At 48.5% G+C, this 24,326-nt stretch overlaps 1 protein-coding gene across 18 annotated transcripts in view; it reads right to left on the bottom strand.

Moving 5' to 3' along the window:
* DYSF (dysferlin) overlaps positions 1 to 24,326 on the bottom strand; it is a 203,963-nt gene that overhangs the window by 154,512 nt on the left and 25,125 nt on the right. For all 18 annotated transcript variants that reach the window (XM_054586835.1, XM_054586841.1, XM_054586839.1 and 15 more), the window contains exon 4: positions 4,175 to 4,280. In XM_054586835.1, the coding sequence (XP_054442810.1) occupies positions 4,175 to 4,280 (106 nt within the window). The remainder of the gene's footprint in view (positions 1 to 4,174; positions 4,281 to 24,326) is intronic.

Raw genomic sequence — 24,326 nt, 5'->3', positions numbered from 1 at the left:
AATCCCTGTCTCTGCTCATTGAGTCTGGTAGGTGACAGTGTGCAGCTAGGCGCCCCCCAAGAGGGATTTATAATGGGGTCCAGAACTTGGAGTGTCCAAGAAAAATATAGGATATGCACCCCCACCCCCAAGGCAGGCTGCCACAGGGGTTGGGAGACTTGGAGCAGGGCCATTGAAAGTCATTTTGCATGTCAATAATGTCAGGATAGCTTCATACCTCTTATGCAAAGATAGTTGATTTGCATATCAACAAGGCTAACCAGGAAAGTTCGTATAACTTAAACCCAGGATGTAACTGCTCGGCAGTTCCCCTGGTTACAGTGCCTGCTGAGGGAGTCGGAAATGGGGCTATAGAGGAAGATTCATGCCATGCTTTAAATCCAGGTGCAGCAGCCATGCCAGAGGCTTTTGACCACAGTTTTGGGAGCGGAGTGGGATCTCTCTTGATCACGCAGCTTAGGAAACAGGAAAGCAAGATATAGCAGCCATGCAGCAGCAGGTCCCCCAGTTACAGCGTGAGCGCATGAGAGTTTGGAGACGGTGTGCTCCACACTGCAAAGGAACAATGCAAAGTACATGTGGGAATAAAGGGGAGAAAGGACTCTTGCTAGTGGGCCACGAGAAGATGCCAGTGGTTCTGAATTAAGAACTGGAGATCGCAGCGACACAGCGGATGGTGCTGGAATAGTGAGAAGACTCCCTAACTGACCTCCGGACTTCTGTTCTTTTTCTTCTGAAGGACCGTGCCCCTGACTGGCCTGACTGCAAAAACGGGGGAAGGCAGGACTGTGTGTGTTGGTGGGTGTTTTTAAAGGGATTTTGAGATTTAACGGCAACATTTAGTCATTATTCAAAACCTGTGTAACTTTTAAATAAATAGTTCCTTTCCTTTTCACCAGACCCTGCCATTGAGAGCCATAATTTTTAAGGGCAGCAGGCAAAGATCCTAGAACAGAGGGACCCCGGAGAAGAGGGGGCGTCGCTCCAGTAATGGTATCTGGGCATCAACGGGTCTGTTATTCGGTAAGGGTAGGTGGGTGACAGGCATCCCTAACACCGGCTCTTCCAGTTCACTTCCAGGTTTCCTAAGGATCCCCAGCCCTGTGTTCACTCCTGTCACTCTGTCGGCAGGTTCCTTTGGCCATCTGACACAGTCTGAGCTGCAACCAATTAGGGATGCCTTGCATGCTCTGCCCAATGGGCTCAGCCCAGAAACTGACTTCAATTAAGAGCCAGTAAGAATCTACAGCTCTGGCAAGGCTCTCGGTCCCTTCTGTCAGAGCCCCAGTTTTCTGTGCCTGCTTCTGCAGTGCAGGCCCCAAGTCCCGGTGAGAAGCCCCAGCTCAGAGGGGCCCGCTTGGGGCCGCACTGTGACTTAGTGCTATCACAGGGACTAAAAGATGGTCCTGGACCCTCTCCACAGGCCAGAGCTGCCTCCTGGGCCGCAGGGAGGGAGGTCCCCTCTCTCCCACACTCTGCTCAGCTGGGGCTCAACCAAGTGGGGCCCAGCCCTCCTCTCCCATCCGTCACCTCGCTCTCACACCTGCTTCTTGGAGACATGGTCTGTGAAGGATTGACAAGCTCTGTAGACAACCAGGTTTCTCAGCCCAGGGCAGAGGAGGCAGCAGGCTCCCAGCTGGTGAGCCAAAGCACAGACAGACTATGCGAACCAAGAGCAAGAGGGGGAGAGGTGAGGCCTCTGAGTATCACCAGGCTGGCTCAGCCCCATGGACAGGAACCAGGTGTGAAGAGCTCTGTCTCAGGGGGCGGATGTGTCTTTGAGCTTGGAGTGGAGCAAGTGCAGAACTTGCAGGAACCACCAGTGTTATGGACGCTTATCGGGCTGGAGTGGAGAAACGTTTGAGCAGCTTAGCCAGGAAGTGAGAAACCTGGCTGGAGGCACCAGGGGCCAGACACACAGCAAAGCAGGGGCCCCCAACCCTGAGATGCCATGGAGAAGCATTACCCAGATCCCCTGCTGGGTGCTTGCCATTTCTCCACTAGTGCTCTACACCTTCAGAGTTAAATACGGCCCTTTCCAGGACCCGCCTGAAGGGGGAACTCCAGACATCCCTGGAGTCCTTGACTATAGTGACATGATACTGTGATTTATAATAAGAAATTTATTTATTTATTTATTTATTTGTTCTTACATTCTGTTTCTGGCATGAAGCTCCTAAAACTCTTGCCATTTCCTGAGTGATAAGAGCAGTAAAGGTGTCTTTTGTTATGTTAATGGGGTGACTTTTGGAAAGCACCTAAGGACTGTGGCTGGTTGCCAGGTGAGCCAACCATGTGGTTAAAAGGTTGGAACTTTCAGCCCCACATTCCCTTTACCCCCCACCCTGTTCCCCCTCCCACCACCCCCAGCCACCCCAACCTGCAGGGAAGAAAGAGGGGCTAGAGATTGAGTTTAATCCCCAATGGCCAGTGATTTAATCAATTGTGCCTGTGTAATGAAGCCTCCATGAACACCCAAACAGACAGTGTGAAGCTCTTCTGGGCCGGCAAGCACACGCGGTGATGAGGGAGACTGCTGCGCCTGGAGAGGCCGTGGAAGCTCCTCGCCCCTTCCCCCACATATATCTCTTCCATCTGGCTGTTCCTAAGTGATATCCTTTTATAATAAATCAATAATCTGGTGAGCAAAATATTCCTCTGGGTTCTGTGAGCCACTGTAGCAAATCAATTGAACCCAAGGATGGGGTCGTTGAAACTTCCAACCTCTAGCCAGTGAGTCGGAAGCACGGGTGATAACCTGGACTTGTGATGGGTATCTGGGGGCAGGGGGTTGTAAGACTGAGCCCTTACCCTGTGGAACCTGATGCTATCTCCATGTAGAGAGGGTTAGAATTGAGTTGAATTGTAGGACACCCAGCTGGTGTCAGAGAATTGCTTAGTGATGTAGAGGGAAAAAAACTCACACATCTATATTGGAAGTTGGAACTAAAAACAATTGGCAGCATTAGGAAATCGGAGCGTTCAAAGGGAAATCAAGAGGGGATTCAGGAGGTGATGAAGACAGGCTCAGTGAATACTGCCCTGAACCAGAATGTTCCGCCAATGGGCACAGTCTGAGAAAGGAATGGATTCTCCCGGGAAGTAGTATCTCCCCATCAAGGAAGAATCCCAGTCTTCACAGCCTAAGACTCCTCAGGAGAAAGTTCCAGCATCAGGAGAGCAGTAAGCCAGGAGTCCATTCAAGGCCCTCCACCCCTGAGGGTTTAGGAGGTGCACCCTTCGATTCATGTCCCCACTTGGACATCCATCCATTCACTGTGTGACTTCAGTCAGTCACCGTCTTTCTCTAGGTCTCAGTGCCCGTAGCGATTTCATTCAAAGTTCTGTGCAGACTGGCCACTTCCGACTCACCAAGCCAGCCAGGGTCCCCAATACACACTCACACACACACTCACGCTCACACACACACACACACTCCATGGGGCAAGGCAGTCCCACTCTGTCTGAAAGAACTCAGGCCCGGAATCCCCCCAGGTGCCACCAGGAGGAACTTCTTCCAAACTGAGTGTTTCCCCAGTGCATCCTGGGAGCCTGACCCAGAGAGAAGGTCAGGAATTCTACTGACCAGGAAGAAAGAACCCTGCAGGGTATATTTAGCTCACTAAAAATAACAGGAGGCCAGAGATGAGGGCTGGAAATTGTCTGCGAGAACTGGGAGAATACTGGGAAGGCTGGGGGAGGGCAGGAATGACAAGGGAGGAAAGGAAGGGGGTCTGACAGATCCGGGTGGCAGGGAGGGAGGTGTCTGTCTCCCTTCCCTTGTGATCCATGACCCAGACGATTCCGATAATCTGGATCTGGAGAAGGGGGCTGGGTGGTGAGGACGGGCTGCCAGGGAGGCTGGGGTGACCAAGGCTGAGGGAAACTTGCGAAGATACCAGTCGCTAGTGAAAAACCAACCCCAGGAAGGGACCCAGGGGCAGGCCAGGCTGGTGTCAGACAAGGATGACTCAAGCCCTGCAGGTGGGTCGGGCTCTCTCACGTCCCCCTCCCATCTCTTCCACCCCAGAGCCCTTCCCAGGCGCCCTGAGCTCTAGCCAGGCAGGGCCAGGCCTGGTTGCTGGGCGCTGGAGTAGAACACCTGCTCTGGGGCCAGAAAGGCAAGGCCTCGGCCCAGAAACTGGCCTGGGGCAGAGGCTGGAGGAGCACTTACCCCTGTGGGCTGCTTCTTGGAGTCCAGCAGGGGGGCATTGAAGCTGGCAGACAGACTGGGAGTGGCGAGGACCTCCCGGAGTGGGATCTTGGCTTCCCCCAGGAACCTGAGACAGGGAAAAGTAGAATATAGAAAACTAGCCTAATGCGCCTGGCTCTACTCCCACCATACCCCTCACCACCCCTACCTCCACAAAAACACCACACAGACAAGGTGACCTGCCCAGAACACCAGCCACCTAGGACCCCTCAAGGCTCCACCTGCTCCCAGTCATCCCATGCACCATCCGTGGAAGGGAATGTCTCCTTGCACAAAAGGGAAAAGCGACACCTTCCCTCTTCCCAACGTCAACTTTGACGCCTTCTGCCCCTCCCCAAGGCCCAGCCCCGCCACCCCTGTCTGCCTGGGTGCCCCACATGAGGGCTGTCCCGGCCATCAGGCCTCAGCAATCCACCGGATGGGCACCTCCTGAAAGCAGAGGCAGTGTCTCCACCGTCACATCTGTATTGCTCCCGCGCCTCAGCGACTTACCCGACTCACGTCTACGTGGGCTATCTGTGCTGCTTTCCTAGAGCTTGGCCAGCAATGGCCAAAATACGGGAAAACAAACAGACCTTCCTGTCTTCAGGGACAGGGGAAAAAGAAAACTGGGGAAGAGGAAACATGCTGCACTCCCAAGAGAGGCCCAGGACCGTCACACCACACACACCTGAGGCCACTCCTCTGACTGAGGGCTGGGGGTCCCATAAACGGATGGGCTCTTAGGAAAGAGTAGGTCACCATGTGATGATCGGTGAAGACCCTTCAAAGAGTGCCAAGGAAAATGGTATGTCTCCCAAACTGCACTCCACAGTGACAGGCCATCAGGAGCAGCAAGTGGCCTGTGTCAATCACAACTGTAACCTGGTACTTGCACTAAACATCTATATGCTTCCTGCACACGAACAAGGAACAGCCTCAGGTGTCCTCTCATCACTTGCTTCTTAATTTTTTTCCCTAATGTTTAAACAGCACACCTGTTATCCGAGCCTTTCCTTCTTCTAGTCTCTGTAATGACTGATTTGAATATGGGTTTCTATTACTTCATGAAATAAAACTTCAGTCTTGACCTAATTAGCTGATGTTTAAAACTGGCTGCTTCCAACATCACACCCAATAGGATGGTTACTATCAAAAAAACAGAAAACAACAAATGTCAGTGAAGATGTGGAGAAATTGGAACCCTGGCAATTATTAGGAATGAAAAGAGGTGCGGCCGATGTGGAAAACACTATGGTGTAGGCCCTGGCAACGTCACTCAGTTGGCTGGAGCATCATCCCAATACACAAAGGTTGTGGGTTCGATCCCTGGTCAGGGCACACATAAGAAGCAACCAATGAATGCAGAAATAAGTAGAACAACAAACTGATGTTTCTCTCTCTCTCACTCTCTCAATCTATCCCCCTCCCTCCCTCCCTCCCTTCTCTTCCTCTCTAAAAATCAATTAAAAAGAAAGAAGGAAAGAAAGGAAGGAAGAAGGGAGGGAGGGAGGGAGAGAGGGGAAAGAAAGAAAGAGAGAAAGAAAGAAAGAAAGAGAGAAAGAAAGAAAGAAAGAGAGAGAGAAAGAGAGAAAGAGAAAGAAAGAGAGAGAGAGAGAAAGAAAGCGAACGAACACAGTATGGTGGTTCCTCAAAACTTCAAAAATAGAACTACAATATGATTGAGCAACTGCATTTCTGGGTATTTACCCAAAAGAATTAAAAATCAGGGACTTAAATAGATATTTGTATACCCATATATATAGCAGCGTTAGTCACAATAGCTAAAAGGTGGAAGCAACCCAAGAGCCTATCAGCAGGTGAATGGAGAAATTACATGTGGTATATACACTGGAATATTAAGGACAGATATTCCGGCACCTACTACAATGTGGATCGACCTTGAAGACATTATGCTAAGTGAAATAAGACATACACAAAAGGATAAATATTGCATGATTCCACTTACATGAGGTACCTAGAACAGGCAAATTTATAGAAACAGAAAGTAGAAGAGTGTTTATCTGGGGCTGGGTAGAAAGAGGGAAGGAGAAGTCATTCAGTGAGTACAGAGTTTCAGTTTGGGGTGACAAGCATGTTCTGGAGATGGGTGGTGGTAGCGGTTGCACAACAGTGTGAATGTACCTAATGTCCCTGAACTGTCCACTTAAAATGGTGGGAGCAAAAAGGGGGCCAGGTAATAAACCTGACCATCTCAGGCACAGCAGGTAGCCACACGTCCCAGGTCTATGGCTTCCTTAGCAAAAGTGAATCTTCACCTTAATGGAACCCTGTCCATTGTTCTTACGTGCTGGGATAACATATCTTTGAAACATGAAAGTACCTTCTTTTCCTACCCCTCCAAGGCACAATCTGAGGCACCAAAACACAAGACCACAGAACATGTCATTGTTATCCAGTTTCCCGCGTACTCTCTCTAGGTACTGTAAATGTTAATAGGCAGGATAGTAAGAAACTAGGAAAATTCCTTGGCGAGTAGAACGGGGAAACTGAGACACATAACTGAACAAACCGACGGAGCAATTGAGAGCCAGATACAGAGTCACCTCCCTGGAGGTAATATCTAGGCCTCAGTTGTATTTCAGTGCCAGGCCCAGAAAAGCAGCAAAACCAGGTGGGTGACACCAGGAGCAGCTCCAGTGACCAGTGACCCCTGTTCTGGCACTGACCAATCAACTGGAGACCACACCCTGAAAGGGCACACCTGGAAAACTGATGAATATTCTGCTAAAACCCTTCCTGAGACCTCTCCTCAGATTCCCACCTGCAAGGGAAAGATAAAAACCCTAAAGACAAAGGACCTCTCTGAGGAGCAAGACAGTGCCTTCTTCTTCCCCCTCTTCTTCCCCACAGGCATAGAGCATCTAAACTCTAAAGGTCCCCACAAGACTTGTAACCAGGGAAGCAGTGGGCAGCAGCAGCCAGTCCTGGGCTAACGCCCTGAACCTGTCTCCAAGGCCCCCGTTCTCTGACTTCCCAGTGAGCCAAAGCAGCCCCCCTGGGCAATCCCGATGTTTCTTCTACACTAAGCTCTTCTCTGTTTCACGGTCTCCAGCTTTAGAAAGTGCACTCTCAATTGCCTGGACCCGTGTTACAAAATCTTTCCTGGATGAAGTCAAGAACCCACACACTAACCCCTGGCCCGAGGCAGGCCCCCTCCAGGCCAGGTCCCCTGTCCAGTAACGTTGCCGTATTTTGCCGTGTATAATGTGCACCCATGGTTTTGACCCAAACATTAAGGAAAAAAAATTTTTTGTTTTAATTTTTTAATTTAATTAATTATTTATTTATATTTAGAAACAAAACCAATTATCTTATTCCAGGGTATTTTTGCACATGGATATCATTATTGCCTTCTCGAGTTACACTTTTAACACATAAGCATAAATAAAAGGAGTAAAAACCTTTATATAGGTATGGAATTAGTACTACTCATGTATAATGCACATCCTTATTTTTCCCTCAAAAATTTGGGCAAAACAGCACGCATTATACATGGCAAAATACAGTAATCATTAACTATCCTGTACCCAGCAATGTAAAAGAAGTACATGTTTCTCCACTTTGCTTTTTATCCAGTCCTACAAATTCCCCCATTTTGCTTTCTCCTGCCTCCTTAACCTACCACAAATGGACTGCGTGCACCTTCCTTGCGGTTCCGCCCTTGACCCTAAGTGCATAAGAGGAACTGCACAACTGCCAGGCTCCCAAGGTTTTCCTCAGTCTGTTGAGATTTTGCTTCTGGGCATGTCCTCAAAATTTGGTTCAAATAAACTCATAAAACTTTTTTTTGGACAACAGTAGGTAAAATGGTAAGTTTTGTTATGTATATTTTGCCATGATAAATAAATAAACTAGCTGCTTATTTATTCTGGATAATAAAATCCCTCGATTTCCATCCCTCTCGGAACCCACAGACTCTTGGTCGCCTGGCAGGTTCCCTGACTAGTATGTTCGAGACCAATTTTTTGAACATTTCTTTAAAGAAAGGACTAAAAAGAGACAAGTCCCAGGGTTCCAGCAGAGTCACATTTCCTAGAATTTGGACTGTGCTACAGTCCTCCGCTGTATGGAGCAAACCTGTGCCATAGTTCACTAAGCTACAGGCTCTTGGACTGTGTCCACCCCCAGGCCGGTGAGGGGGAGGCATCCGTCACCAGTGTGTTGCCTCAGTGTCCTGAGGACCCAGGCATTATCAAAAAGACAAGACAGTGGGTATAGAGGACCCATGTATCCATATGACATTGGCAAACAGAGTCACCCCTTGTCCTTCAGGAGAAGATCAAGGCAGCAGAGAGGAGACTTGCTTGAGCAGGTCCCTTAGGGAGGCTGCCCTGAAATTCAGGCCCTCAGGTTCCCCCTGCGGGGTCAGCCTGGGGAAGCGGGAGGCAGGCCAGCAGAGGAGCAGAGCGGGCAGCAGGCCCGGTCAGTGGGGGCACACACCGGGGCCTGAGCACAGTGGGGACACAGGGCACAGAGCAAAGCCAGGCCACCTCGGCCTCCCTTTCTGGCGCCCAGCCCACCCAGCACTCCCGCCCCCTTCCCCCAGGAGAATTCCAGGAAGAGGGGTGGCAACAATGGAAGGAAATACAGAAGGAAGCACTGGCCCCGCCCCTGCCAGTCCAGGCACCTTTGGCCATGAAGGGCTGCTTGTTATTTCCTCCCTTAAATGTCTTTCTGGGCCATCACATGCCCCCACATGCTACCCCTGCCATAGACCCTGGGAGTCCCTCTGAGGAGCTGGGAGGCTTCGCAAGCCCCCAGTCCCCTAAAGGAAGGGCTGCGGGCAGACAGCCTGTCCCAAAGCCTCAGGAGCAGGCTGCCCCTAGTGGGCAGCACAGAACTGCTCTGGGAGAAGGGGCGGGGGTAGCTGGGGTGGGACTCCCTGGGAGGTGGCAGGGTTCTGAGGCCACTGTTCATTCACATCACAGAGGATGGAGAAGCCACAGCTTTATTCTGGGGTCCTCAGGCGTGGGAAGACCCAGATCCTGGAGGAGACCCACCCCATCTGGTGATCCAGACTGAGACACAGACCCTAGGGCCCAGAGGCCTTCCAAATCAGGGATGCCCTGCTCTGAGTCAGCACCAACCAGCGGCCAAGTGTGGCAGACAGGGTTCAGGAGAGTCCCAATGAGGCAGGGAAGGGCCTGGGGGACCCGCATGGCTGCCTCGTGGCCAGCTCTGGGCGTGTGCAGAGCCCCGCGGCCTTGACCCCCCACCCCCGGCAGCCTACTCGCAGAAGAATGCCACTGCTCCCTCAGCCTCCCCAGCCCGGCAGCCCTCCCGGCAATGCTGTGCTCTGGAGCGCCTGGAATGAGGGGGGCGGGAAAAGCCTAGGGGCTGGGAGAGCTGCTGCCACCCCAAAGGCAGAATGGGACAGGAACTGGCATCGGGGAGAGGGGGGGAGGTTAAAGCAGTTTCCATTCCCTCCATGGAAAAAATTAATTCCCTGTTGGAAATGGGAGAGGAGCTATGGGGTGGTGACTTCCAAATATGAGCCTTAAGTGGGAGGATGTGAATTAAGGTAGGCAACTAAGTTTATTTTAATGAAGCACAAAGAAATCTAAACAATTTTATTTTAAAACATTGAGTCATTCTGCACCATTGTTTGTAAGAAGAAAACAAGGGAGACAACCCCAATGTCCATCACGGAAGAGGAGTAAACAATGTACAGTACATTACAGTCATGCAAGGGAAAATGGGAAGTACACCATAGATTTTTATATGGCAAATCTTCAAGATACATTGCTAAGTGTTTAAAAAAAAAAAAAAAGCGAGGCCCTGGCTAGTGAGGTTCAGTGGACTGAGTGCTGGCCTGTGCACGGAAAGGTCGCTAGTTCAATTCCCAGTCAGGGCACATGACTGGGTTGCAGGCCAGGTCCCCAGTTGGGGGCATGTGAAAGGCAACCAACTGATGTATCTCGCACATTGATGTTTCTCGCCCTACTTTTCTCTCTCACTTCACCTCTCTCTAAAAAAAAATAAATTTTTAAAAAACAGAAAAAGAGGTGAAAAAAACTGTATAATACGCTAGCAATACATAGAGTTATCAAAAGCATTGACAGAAAGTCTAATAGTGGTGTCAGAGGACGAGGAATAGGGTGAATGGAGAGTTCCTGTTTAATGGGTACAGCGTTTCAGTTTTACAAATGAAAGAGTTATGAAGACGGATAGTGGTGATGGTTGCACAGCAATGCGAATCGTGTTTAATACCACTGAACTATAAGGTTACAAATAGGCCCTGGCCAGTGTAGCTCAGCCGGTTGGGCGTTGTCCTGCAGACCAAGGGGGTCTCAGGTTTGATTCCCAGTCATGGCACATGCCTGGGTTGTGGGTTTGGTCCCAGTCAGGGAACATATGAAAAAAAGTAACCAATTGATGTTTCTGTCTTACAGCAATGTTTCTTTCCCTCTCTCTCCCTCCCTCCCCTCCCCACTCTCTAAAAATCAATAGGCATGTTCTTGAGTGAGGATTAAAAAAAAAGTTAAGATGATAATTGTTATGTGTATTTTACGATAATACAAAAAAAATCTACTCAGAAAATATATATGCTACTTATTGTATAAAAAAGAGGTAAGCAGAATCTACACTGGTGATTAAGCAATAGAATTCTGGAATGACAGATAAGAACTAAGGACAGTGGCACCTGTAGGGAGAAATGAGCAGATGGGAGACAAAGATGATAAGGAGAATTTTTTCTGTATTTTTTCTCATAGTTTTTGGTTTTGTAAACAAAAAATTAAATTTTTACCAACTCAAAAATTAAATTTAAAAATGGAACATAAAACTCTTTTGAAATCTTATAATTTATCCATTCAACGAGTATTTACTTAGCAAATCCAGCAAAACACAGTCCTTGCCCTCGTGGAACCCGCTTGTAGTATCAACTCCCCTCCCATAAACAGAGTGTGTCTTGGAAACAGTGCCAAGCACTTTACATGCACTGCCTGAGCGAACCCAACACTAACCCTTTGGGATGGGTACTGTTACTGGTCAATCCACCTGACAGAGGAGGAAACTGAGACTCAGAAAAGCATTTAGCCTGCCCAATTTCACCCAAGCGACAGGCAGAGGCTGACTCCAAAGGCTTTGCCTGTACCCCCTGCCACACCAGCCGGGACACCTCAGAGCCCCAGGAGCACAACATGAAAGAAACAAAAAGGTGCGTGGTTTGTTTTATCCATGAAAAAGGGAACCCAGCCTATAAATTTGATCTGGTTCAACTTTTTAAAAAATCCAGTTCTTAACTGTATTAATCATGCCTTTTTATTTTCTGTATTTTGATGCTCTGACGTCGGGGGCCTGCTGGCCCTGAAGGGACTGCCCCTCCCAGGGCAAGCCAGTGTCTAAAGACAGCAACCGACGCTCTGGCAAGTGCACCTGGCGCCTGCAAACTCGCCGACCCAGAGCCCACACCCCAACTGTGGGCTTTCGTCCTCCGGGGCACTATTCCCCTGCCCCAGTCACTCAGGGCCAGGAACCACAACTTCAGCCAGCCGCTGCACCCTAAACCTGCCAACATTATTCAGACTGGCCAATTCTAAACCTGTTTACCCTGCCCTGCATGCTCTTTTCCAAGGAAGCCACCGTAAAGGCTCTTGCCCGCGCTTTCGCTCACACCCTCCGCCTCCTGACGGACCCTGGTGCCTCCCGAGTGGTCGTGCGTTGTGTGGCCCGTCCTCTCCTCCTGGGAATTGTGAGTAACCGGTCATCTTCTCAAAGGCAACCTGTTGGCCTCACCAAAGTTGAATAATAATAAAAGCTACATTTTAAGTCACAAGTCTGCTTATCCTCCATCGGGGAGGTTAGAGGTAAATGGCCATTGTTTAAAGCTCACCAATTGTACTCTGCAGATGGGCTAAACTCTTGTATGACGAGGAGGTTGGCAGGCCTAGTCACCGACACCAGGCACTGGAGTTTTCAGGGGGTGACCTTGGAGGCTGGGCCCTGAGGAGAGGAAGCAGAGGCGGAAGCGAAGGGCCAGTGTCGGGCACAGGCCTGGCAGCATGGCAGCCAGCGGAAGCACCTGGAGAAACCAGCCAGGCCGAGGCAACCCCGCCCGTGGCAGGGATGGCTGGGGGACCCAGGGAGGCCGGCTCCTCCACTGAGAGCGGTCTCCATCCCCGAGGCCCTCCCCTCTGCCCTGGTGCTGGGAGCTGACACAAAAGGGTGCAGGAGCCCAGAGAGGACAACAGCCCCCGGTGCTGGGGGCCGTGGTTGGGAGCCAGAGGGTGAGAGACATGGGAGCAGCCCGTACTGACACTGACAAAGAGGCAAATGTAAGACAAACCCCCAAGGAAGATGACACACAGCTCCTGCTCTATTGGGTTCATGGGACACCCCAGTGACAGACATGCAACCGTTATCTTCACATGTTGGGTCACTCCCAACATTTTCAAATGGTACCATTCAAACTAGAGCAACATTTTGGGAACATTCTTCCTCTCAATTGTCTTCCAAAAATAAATATTCATCCCTGAGCGATTAAGAATAAGAGTTCTCAAGTCATTCCACCTGAGTTGAAAACCCAGGTCTGCCTCCTGACATCGTTTGGCTGAGTGCAAGTTACATGCCCTTTCTGGGCCTGTTCCCTCCCTGTAAAAGTCATCTATTCATTTAGCAAATATGTAGTCAGCACCCACCATGGGTCAGGCACTGTTGCAGGTACTGGGCATACTGGCTGAACAACATGGACAGCCACCCCTTCACTATTGGAGCTTCAAGTGCCTGGAGCATTAATGGGGCTTGATCAATGTCGGCTCCCTTCCTCCCAACCCCACTCACCACCTTCCCATCCTTCTCTGCAGGTATCTATCCCACCAGTCACTGTGAGAGCCACATTAGATCATGACTTGAAACAGTGTCATAAAGAAGAAGTGAGATTAATTTTTGGCCATTCCTGATGGTAGAATAAAAATGAGATCCTCAAAATCTTAGGGAGAAAGACTGCGGTTCAACGATGTAAGGACTTTCTAACAGAAGAATCCAGGCCCAATATAGGATTCCTCATGACTCCAGCACCGCCCTTCGCGGATGGCGGAGATGGGACCCCTGGCCTGATGACCACAGCGCGTCACGCCTGCTGAGGGGGAGGCCCCCGTGGAAGCATGGGTACGAGTGCCCAGGCAGGGTCAACATGCGACAGCAGTGGGGTTAGACGAGTGTCACCACGAGAGCCTCCTGCAGGAAAGGCTCACACAGCCCAGCCTGGTAAATGTGAAGAAAGTGCTGGCAATGGAAACCCAGCACGGTAGGGACTGACTCAGGCAAGAATCATCTGGAGAAGATAAATCTAAGGGACATTTTGATGAGAAGCAGTGTTTTAAAGTGTCTCTTAGACTTCAAGGGGTTGGGGTTGGGGGCGGGGGCGGATAACAGGAAATACATAGTGGAAAAATCAGACAACACCTTAACAGGCGACAAAAATGAAAATCTCCAATGAGTGACATCACGTGCCCCCAGATTCTGAGAGGGTCACAACACACCTAAGGCGCATTCTGGCCAGGAATTAGTAACTGAACCAAATCATGAGAAAAATGTCTGACAAATCCACATGAGGGACATTCTTTTCGGGTACTGCATTATTGAAAAATGTGAATTGTCATAATAGACAAAGGCTGCAGAAGTATTCAAGATTAAAGGGGGCTATGGAAACATGATGACTAAATTTAATGTGAGAGTCTAGACTGGATCCTGTGCTGGGGGAAGAGGAAGGGCAAATTGCTAAAAGACATTACTCGGTCTATTGATACAAATAGCAAATTAGATAAAAGTACGGCAGCCATGTTAAATGTACTACAGTTGGTAACTGCATTATAATTATGTAGACTAATATCCTTATTCTTAGGAAACATACACTGAAGTATCTGGGGATAAAGGGCCATGATGAATATATCTTACCTTCATATAGGAGAGACAAAGAAAGGAAGGGGGAAGGAAGGAAGGAAAGCTTGAGAGAGAATATTGTAAAGCAAAATGGACAGAATGTTAACAGTAAATGAATCTGTATAAACATGGATTTTTTTTGTTCTATTTTTCCAACTTCTCTGTAATTTCAAAATTATTGCCTAAAAAAGTTCCAGAAGGTTTTCCATTTCAGTTTCTCATTCTTTATCTTGTGTGTATGTGTGTGTGTGTGTGTGTGTGTATTTAAGGGGGAGTTCATGTCCATGGATTGTACATATGAGTTTTTTGGCTTCTCCATTTCCGACACTGTTCTTAACCTCTCCCTATCTATTTTGTACCTACCAATTATGCTTCTTATTCCCTGTACCTTTTCCCCCATTCTCCCCACTCCCCCTCCCCACTGATTACCTTCCATGTGATCTCCATTTCTGTGATTCTCTTCCTGATCTAGTTGTTTGCTTAGTTTGTTTTTGTTTTTGTTTTTTTAGGTTCACTTGTTGATATTTGTGAGTTTGTTGTCATTTTACTGTTCATAGTTTTGATCTTCTTCTTTTTCTTAGATAAGTCCCTTTAATATTTCATATAATAAGGGCTTGGTGATGATGAACTCCTTTAACTTTACCTTGTCTGGAAAGCACTTTATCTCTCCTTCCATTCTAAAGGATAACGTTGCGAGGTAGAGTAACCTTGGGTGTAGGTCCTTGGCTTTCATGACTTTGAATACTTTTTTCCCAGCTCCTTCTTGCCTGTAAGGTTTCTTTTAAGAAATCAGCTGATACTCTTATGGGAACTCCTTTGTATGTAACTCTCTCCTTTTCTCTAAGGACATACCGACTAAAAATATGTAGATACATTCATCACTGACTCAGCTGCACCTTCCTCTCATTAGATTCAATGTGTCAGGTGTGACGGCAAAGTCAGAGAGCCCCTGTTCTAGCCAAACACACACGCACGCACACATGCACACATGCACACATGCAGTCAGGGGGTGAGGAGGCGCCAGTGATCCCCTCAGCCCTCACGTATGCGTGCCTGGCTGTGAGGAGCAGGAAATGAGAGACAGCCGGACATCCCCACCCCTGAGCCCTCCTGGCCTCTGGCAGCCTTCCCACCAATATCTGATTTCCTGGGGCTGCCCAAGGGTAACTCTAAATAGTTTTCCACTTCAACCCAGAGAAAGACAAAAAAAAAAAAAAAAACCTATTCTGAAAGCCAGGGACACCCTGGATAGAATCCAGGACAAAATATAGTTATAAAAATCCTTGGAAAATAAGGATTTTTCCAAGCAGGCTGAGAACAATGTGATGGTGAGCTGTAAATATTCCTGCCCAAAAGCGCCTGCCCAGGATTCCAGAAAGGGGGCCTACCAACTCGCATGCTGAAATCCGGGGGCCAAACTTTAGGCCTACTTTCCCCAATTTATAGCAACACAAACCACCTCTCTGCCTTTTTCGATGTCTAAGTGCACACACACACACACACACACACACACACCTGAGTGAGTATCCACTCCTGCATAGAATCACACTGTGACAAAGCAACTGACAGATAACAAGCAGAGAGGAAATACCTCCCACACATAAAATAGACTGAGGGCTAAATATACAAGCCACTATGAATTACTAAGAAAAAGACAAGCAACTCACAATAGGATAGGTAACTGGCGGAAGAAATACAAATAGGAAATAAACACATGAGAAGATACTCAACTTTACAAGGAGTGAAGGAAACACAAATTATAAGACAACCATTTTCCCCCATGGCACTAGCAAAAATAAAAAAATTGGCGGGCACCTTTTTACTCTGTTGGTAGACATAAATTAGGACAACATTTTGAAAAAGTAATCTGTGAGTCTATGAAAATGTTACATGCTCCTACCCTTTGATCTAGTAATCCCACTTCTACGGACTTATCCAAAAGAAAAAATAGTACAAGGACAGAAACATTTGGATAAAGATGTTCAATAGGTAATCATTCAAGAGCAAGAAATTGGAAGAAACTAAATAGGAGTCGATATGTGTCCTACGGTAAAGTGCGGTGCATCCACATTGTGAAATACACAGAACGACCATTTAAAATGGGTTGATCAGTGCACACTGATGAAAAGGGTTCACGAGGAAGTGACGAGAAGCCAGGTGCAGACCAATATGTACAGCAAGATTCCATTTCTGTGGAAGTGAATGTATACACATGTACATAAACAGATGCTTGTACGTGCCTAGGAAAAGTCGAGGGGAATATGTACCAAATTGTCAACTAGAGACACCACAGGAAGGAAGGGGAAGAGTGTGGGAGAACTTTTTCCTTTACAACTTTTTAAGAATGGAGCTTTTTTGTGCCTATAAAAATGCTTATAATTTTTAAATTTTGCGGCAGTTTTTAGTTTTTTTAAATAAAAAAATGTGTGTGCATATATGAATGCAATACGTTGGTGCACACTCGGGTACAGCCATGTGTCCACACGGGGCATGGGCATAGTATAACATTCACTCACCGGTGTGGTTCACGTATGTGCCTGTCTATGGATCCTACTACTACCAATAGTTCCCACATACTGAACACCTTCAATGTGCCAAGCACTGAGTAGGCATTTGAAATCTGTACCTTATCTCATTTAAACTTTGCAAAAGCCTTGCAATGTAGGTATTGTGATTGCCATTGTCCTGATGAGGAAACAGGTTCAGGGAGGCCCGAGTCACAGACGGTGCCAAGATGAGACTCACTACTGACAGCGGGGTCCCTAAGAGAAGCCTCTGACCTTTTTTCTCACACCACCGCTCCTGCCCTGCGCTGCGCTGGTCGACTGTCTAGGAGACTGAGACCACGTGCTCCTGCCAGGCTGGGACCTCTTGACCACATGAACACACTCCAGGGTGTGGGTGACAGGCACTGACTGGCCACAGCCGCCCCCACAGGGGCCTCCGCCATCTCCCGGGCATCCTTGCACGGGAGCCCCCTTATTAAAAGGAGTAAGACTCATGTTCAGCTCCTTCCTGGAAATGCCCACGTTCTCCCAATAGGTTAAGCCCAGGGACCCAGGAGGTACCAGGACACCCTCACCTCCCCGCTGGGGGCACCAAGGCCTATCCAGGCTCAGAAACAGCCCAACAGGAGATGGTCACCTGTGTCAGGAAGACCCACCATTCAAAGTATTTCCTAATAACCTGCCGTGGTGGCTGACACTCACCATTAGCATTCCCTGGTTAGCCTAAGCAGCCTGGCATACAAAGCAGCATCCCTGAGTTCCTAAGAACAAACCACTGAGCCATAAGCCGCCACCAACGCTTCGGTATGAATTAGTCCTTTTTCAAACCACAGTGGTTGAGAGCAGCCTTTGATGGGAAAGCGCTGAATCAGTCAGACTTGAAGCAACTGGGGTGAGCAGGAGGGCAACACAACAGAGAAGGAAAAAGGGTTATGCCAAAAGGAACCTCCGTTTATTGAGCAACCCCTGGTGGCAAGTCCCTTGGATGTACATTAGCATTTGGTTCAATACTCCCTACGGAGGAAAAAACAGCCTCAGGGAGCTTAGGCGACCTGCTCAAGGCCACACAGCTGTTGAGACTGCACCCTAGCTTTTGCCAAAGTCCACCCTCATTCCACTGGACCAGCTCATCGAGCCGAGTGTGGGGTGTGAGGCACAGCAGCTGAAGGAGGAGGAAGGAGGAGGTTCCCGGGCTGCCTGCTGGGCCCCCAGCCAGCGTAGGCCCATCACTGCGGACACAGATCGTGGGGGGAGGTGAGGCAGGCAAGGAGGCTCTGTTTGTGGATAAGAAATCCTTCCCTGTCCCACATTATACTGTCACCAGTTGCTAAAAGGCTGAGCGTGGCTCACACTATTCCAAAGAAAATAATATTGTGAATGCCTACAGGAAAGCTTCTTTAAAGGCAGCGAGTGCCTCCTAACTGGTCCTTGGTGTAAACCTAGGTCTCCTTCTATACTTCTTGATTATAGGGGGCTGGGCACACAGTCACCCGGGGGGGGTACACCTGTCGGATCAAATCTAGAATTCCCTGTTAAGTTCAACATTCCAGATAAATGATGAATTATTTCTCGATATAACAAAGATGTCGCGTGCGATACGGGGCCATTCAAACCCCAGTGGGCATCCCGTGTGTCCCTTTGCTGAGGCTGCCCACCCTGCCCCGGGCCTGGCAGACCTGGGCCAGTGAGCCGCTGCTGCCAGGTGAGCGTCCATTTGCCCCTGCTGCTTTGGCGGGTGGAAGTTTTGACCCCATGGAGACTTTTGCTCCTGCGTTCACATTTACCAAACATCTAAATCAAAAATATGCTTATATTAATTAATTTCCACTGGAAAGGCATTTTCCAGAACAAATTAAGCCCATTTAATTTGTTGATACATTTTCTAAACAATGAAATTAAATTTTGTCTTTTTAAATCTTCATTTTTATTTTAACCAAATTAATATCACTGATAACAATTGTTTTCTGTTTAAATTTCCCAACACAAATCTAGCTCAAAGATTTCTCTTTTTTTTTATTTTTTTTTTTTTTTCATATCAGGCTTTATCAAACATAGCTCCCTTTCATTTTGAGGGGTGTTTTTTTTCCTTGTGGAATTATTTCTATCAAAACCCATTTTTCCAAGGCAATGTTTACAGTTGCGAACAAGATTCTTCAGTCAGTTTTCATTTCCTTAACAATTTTACCATGTGCCGTTTTAGCCATGGTTATTATACGGAGATCGCTTTCACCAATAATAGTATACATAAATTATTACCAGGGTAACAGATTACATTTATTTCTTAACTAATCCATGAAAAATAGTGAAAGCAATTCCTTGCAGCAGTGCCAGCATTGCTCTGCGGCAGTGGGTGCTCAACCCCGATGCATGCTGGCCTCCCTTGGGCTGTTTCAAGAAATGTTCATGCCTGCATCCTACTCTAGCTTATTCTTTAATCAATTTAGGGCAGAGCTCAGACACTGACCTATTTTAAAGCTTCCAGGTCATGCCCTGGCCGGGTAGGTCAGTTGGTTAGGGTGTCATCGTGATACACCAAGGTTGCAGGTATGATCTCTGTTCAGGGCACATACAACCATCAATTAATGAATACATAATTAAGTGGAAAACAAATCAATGTTTCTCTCTGTCCCTCCCTCCCTCCCTCCCTTTCTCTCCCTCTTTCTCTCCACCCCACTCCTTCTCTCTAAAATCAATAAATTTTTTTTTAAAAAGTTTAAAGCATTCAAGTCATTCTAATATGCAGCCAGGATTTGGAACAATGTTCTTAAACTCTAGAGCTGCACTGTCCAACATACAGCCACTACACACACTAGCTATTTACATTTAAGTTCATTAAAATTAAATAAAATTTAAGATTCAGTAATGAGGCAGGGTAGTAAGAAGCTAGGAAAATTCCCTGGCAAATAAAATGGAGAAACTGAGACAAGATAATTAAACATTAAGGCCAAACAATTTGACCAATTTACCCTCAGCTAGTGAATTGCAAGACCTTATCTCCCCTAACCAAGGACACTCAAGAACAAATAGTTTATACCTCTCCTCCCTGACCAGAGAATAAATAGCTTAAATCACTCTGGTCAGGGAGATAGAAGATAGAGACTCAATTAATGCCATTTCTACCAGCCAAACCCAAGGACGGATGAAGTCAGGGGAACAAATAACAAAAACCAGATTAGAGCCAGACAGACCCAAGATAAAAGTAAAACAGTAAAGCCGACCAAAGAATAATCCCAAACTCCCCTATACACTCATTTTGACGTATCCACATATTAAAAACACCCCTGGAAAGCTAATGAATGAATAATCTGCTGAAACTCTCCCCTAAGATTCTCATTGGCCGAAGAGAGAGAAAAACCCTCAAGACAAAGACCAGGCCCAGGCTCGCTCTGGAGCATGCCCATGCCTGTTGTCAGGCATGAACTATTTACTCTCCTCCTAAACTCTAAGGGTCCCCACAAGACTTGAAACCAGGAGAGCAGGGGACAGTGGCAGCTATCCTGGGCTTACCGCCTGAACCTGTCTCCTTTTCTCTGTCCAGTGAGCGAACAGCAGCCCCACCTTAGCTCACTTCTTTCTTATAACGTTTCTAGGGAGCCAAGGCAGAGCACTGCCTGGTCCCTCTCCTCTTGCTTCTTCTATCCCAAGTCCTTCCTTTGTTTCACTGTCCCCAGCCTTAATAAATGTACTCTCAAAATCACCTGGACTCCTGCTGTGAAATCTTTTCTACGCAAAGTCAAGAACCCACGTAGTGCAGGCTAGCCTGAGGCAGACCTCTCTGGGCCTGGTCCACATCTGGCAACAGTTCCTCAGCTACATTAGCCAACAGAGAAGAGTTCCATCATCTCAGAAAGTTCCACTGTGCAACACTGGTCTGGAGTTGAGATGAGTAGTCACACCCCAGGCTGCATAGTAGAAACACCCTAAGCCTGGGAGTTTGTAATGATGCACAGGCCCCGCCCCCAACCAATTAAATCAGAACCTGGGGGTGGGAGGCAGACAGTGGTGTCTGTGAAAGCTGCCAGGGATGCTATGGTGTAGCTAGATTCGGAACCTCTAGGCTGAACATCCCCGTGGTCAAAAAAGCTGGTCAAAGATCAGGGTCACATCCCCTCCAGTGTCTCTCTGAGAAGCCCAGAGTAAACAGGAAGTGAGTTGTTCAGAGCAGCCCGGGACAGGAGTCCAGGACCTCCATCTGGGTTTGCCGAGATTGTCTCTTACCCTTAAGCAGTAGAATTTCCTTTTATGTGCATTTCAAACCAGATTTTATCAACATAAAGTTTATTCACCCTCCTCCTCAGTTGCCTCTGGGGTCCCTCAGGCAGAGGGTAGGTGTGGTGCTGAGCAGCCAGGAGGCAGTTCCCAGCCTGAGATTCCCCTCCTGGGGTTTCCCAAGGTTCCACTCTAGGCCAGCAGACCAATCTGGTACAACGGGGTCCCCCAAAACTGCCATCAGCCATCAGGGGAAACACAGAAGCGTCAAATGCCCCCAAAGCCATGGACAAAGAGAAGAGAATAGAGGTGAGGGAGACTGGGTGGAGGGAAAGACTAAAAGGAAAGCGGTGAGGAAGAAAAAAAAGCAAAGCAAGAGACTTTGAGACTGAAGAATAAGCAAGGTATTAGGGGAACCCCAGAAACAGACAGAGGCAGAGGAGGGAGGTGAGGAAGAGGGAGACAAGGCCAGAGAGCTGACACCGCAGAAGCGAACGACAGTAGAGGTTTATGTATGCTCCACCTGCTTGGAAGAAGACCCGAGGAGGACCAGTCATGACCACACAGGACACACACCCAACACTCCCAGCAACAAAGGTGGCTGTCGCATGATAACCCCAGAGAACCTCACTGAAACCCTGAGGACAATCAGATGACAACAGTCAGAGTCACGCCTGTTATTTCCCTTTACTGCCTGACCAGACAGAAACAACTGGAGGGTAATGAGTAGGTGTTCTATTTAAAACATTCATTGAACTGAGTTCACTGAATTTTTTTCCCTCTCCTCTTTCAAAATGAAAAATGTCACGGGGTTATTACCCTTGTTACTTCCTGGTATGTTTCTTTCTTTTGTAACTTTAGAATTTTTCGTATCAGATTCTTTTCTCACATTTCACGTGTAAGGTGAAAAGTACTATCAGGTCTACCCATGGCGGCACCACGGAACCACCCTGCAGGTATCCGGCCTGCCTCCCGCTGCTCCAGTAGGTCTGACATTCAGGCAAACGGCTGTCAAGGCCGTGTACCCCACTGGCTCCTACAACGAAGCCAGAATTCTATCATCTCCACACGTGACAGCGTTGTTTGGGCAACCTCTGAAATTCTTTACATGTTTATGAATGTAAGTTTAAATTTAAATTTGGTTTAATTAATATGTAATTTTTTAAAGATATATTTATTTATTTTTGGAGAGAAGGAAGGGAAAGAGAAAGAGAGGGTGAGAAACATCAATGTGTGGTTGCCTCTCACGCACCCCCTACCGGGGACCTGGCCCGCAACCCAGGCACGTGCCCTGACTGGGAATCGAATCAGTGGCCCTTTGGTTTGCTGGCTGGCACTCAATCCACTGAGCCACACCAGCCAGGGCTAATATTTAATTTTTAATTGCTAGAAATGCAAAATTAAGATTTGGTTGGAAAACTCAAAAATTACATCAGATGGTTATCAGAGAGCAGTCTCTGGTAAATTGGGAACTTAGATGAATTCGCTCTTCTGCAAACTGATGTTTGAGGAACTGATTACGCGCACTTGCCCTGCAATGAACTGGTCATGTGGGAAGGCGTATTCTGAGAGCTAGCTTCCCTCCAGGAGGACACCCACAGGGGCCGACCAGAGGGCCCCGAGGTGCAATGCAGCCTGACCCCTAATGTGACCTCTGACCCACAGAGCTAGGACAGACTATGTGTGGCACTGGCCTGGTGTCACCCTGAAGACCACCCTGACCCTCGAATGGTCAAACACAGGTTCATGGCTTCTGCTCTCATGTTGCCTTCATAGTCTTAGAACTCTCCCCACAGGGTCTATAAAATGCTGAATCTGATCATGACAATGAAGCGTGCATTTCCTCTGCACACTTTGCAATAACCAGTCTGTCCTGGTTTTGCCGCTAAGCTCTCGCCCTCCACTCCAGCATGACAAGGGAAGGAACTCTCTAGGAGGCTCCACCCCACTTCTGAGAGGTGCAATGATTATGAGCATGTTGCAAATGAGCCCTCTAATCACAGCTCTGCTATCACTAGCCTTCGAGAAAATTACCCAGTCTCTTAGAGCCTCGGTATTCCTGACAATTATAATATCAGCAGTAGTAAGTAACTGACTTAAAAAGGTCTTACATGGAAAGACTCAGCACTGGGCCAGACACTCAGCTAGCTCTCAGTAAACATCAGCTGTTGTGATTTTGCTAATATTACCCTCAGCCTGGTATTGGAGGCCCCTATCAGTCTGGACCCACTGCTCCCTTCTCACTGGGCTCACATGTCGTGTGACTTAGTCCCACCTGTAAGGCCCTGGCCTGGCTGCCCTCCATACGCACACACTAGAATGCCCTCCCTTCCTTCCCTCTCTAAAGCCTACGCCGGCCTCTAAGTCAGGCTGAGTGGTCTTCCTCCAGGAAGCCTTGAAGGACCACCCAGTGCTCAGTGTCACTCCCCTCCTGACCCGCAGGTCCACCACTGTTGCCTGAGAGAGGTTGCCGTGTTTTCTACAAAAATGTTTGCCTGTGTTGGGATAGTTTAGTGTGAAATGATTCAAGCCCCTGCCCGCTGCGCAGGATAGGGCTGCTCAGGCCCTGCGCCCCCATACCTTGCAGCCTCACCTTTGAAGGGCCCAGTGAAAGTGCCCCCACCCTCCCACATATACCACACTGCCTGTACCCATGGCCAGCAGCCCCACAGAGAAACAGTGGCAGTTGGGTTTTTCTTCCAAGCTTTGTAAGATTTCAAACTCTCCAGGTGTTTTGCAGCCTGAGACCCTTGTCAGCCTCCCCTGGGTCTCGGAATCCTCCCCCCGCCCCCGGCGCCGCCGCCCCGTTCCCTCTCTCTCCTCCCCCACCCTAAGGTAACACCGCCAGGCATCCCAGGACTCAGGCAGCGCTGACCCAGTTCCCAAACAAAGACTCCCCTGTGAGCAGATCACAAAACAGCAAGGCCATCATGCCTGATCATTGTGCCCAGACCTCAGTCAACTGCACGAAAAGCATGAATCCACCCCTGGCGGCATCTAACACAGTGGCAGCTGCACCCCACCACCAGGCCCAGCAGGGACTGCTGAACCCCCAAAATGCAAGCCTGTGCAGCCTCACAGGCTGTGTCTCTCAGGCCACGCTGCCCCACAACCAACAGGGCTATCAACCTGCACGCTCAGGCGGTCCTGCCCACCTCCCAGCCCTACCACCAGCACATACAAGGCCCAGGAGCTCAATGACAAGAAAAGGGCCCATGGCCAGCCTAGAGAGCCTGCTTTTGCCACACCACCACAACTTTGCTCCTGCTAGGCCGGCAACCCTCCCCACTACTGCGAGAAATAACAATAGAAAACAATACCGCAGGGAAGCGTGCCATCAGTGGAAACCGTTATTGCTGTTCCGACTCCCAAACCACAAATCTCACCGCAAGGCCCACCTCTTGCGTGAGGCCCTCCTTGAGAGCTCCCCGCTGGCGGCCTGCCTGCCTCCTGCAGTGCGCTGCTGCCCTCACCAGTCTGGGCAGGGCAAGAAGAACCATCCCCAGGCAGCC

Source organism: Pteronotus mesoamericanus, unplaced genomic scaffold (genome assembly GCF_021234165.1).
Source record: "Pteronotus mesoamericanus isolate MK-2021 breed Mesoamerican mustached bat unplaced genomic scaffold, CSHL_Meso_final contig_98, whole genome shotgun sequence".
NCBI classification, from domain to species: domain Eukaryota; kingdom Metazoa; phylum Chordata; class Mammalia; order Chiroptera; family Mormoopidae; genus Pteronotus; species Pteronotus mesoamericanus.
Note: the sequence above shows the minus strand (reverse complement) of the source record. Positions and strands in the feature narration are given on the sequence as shown.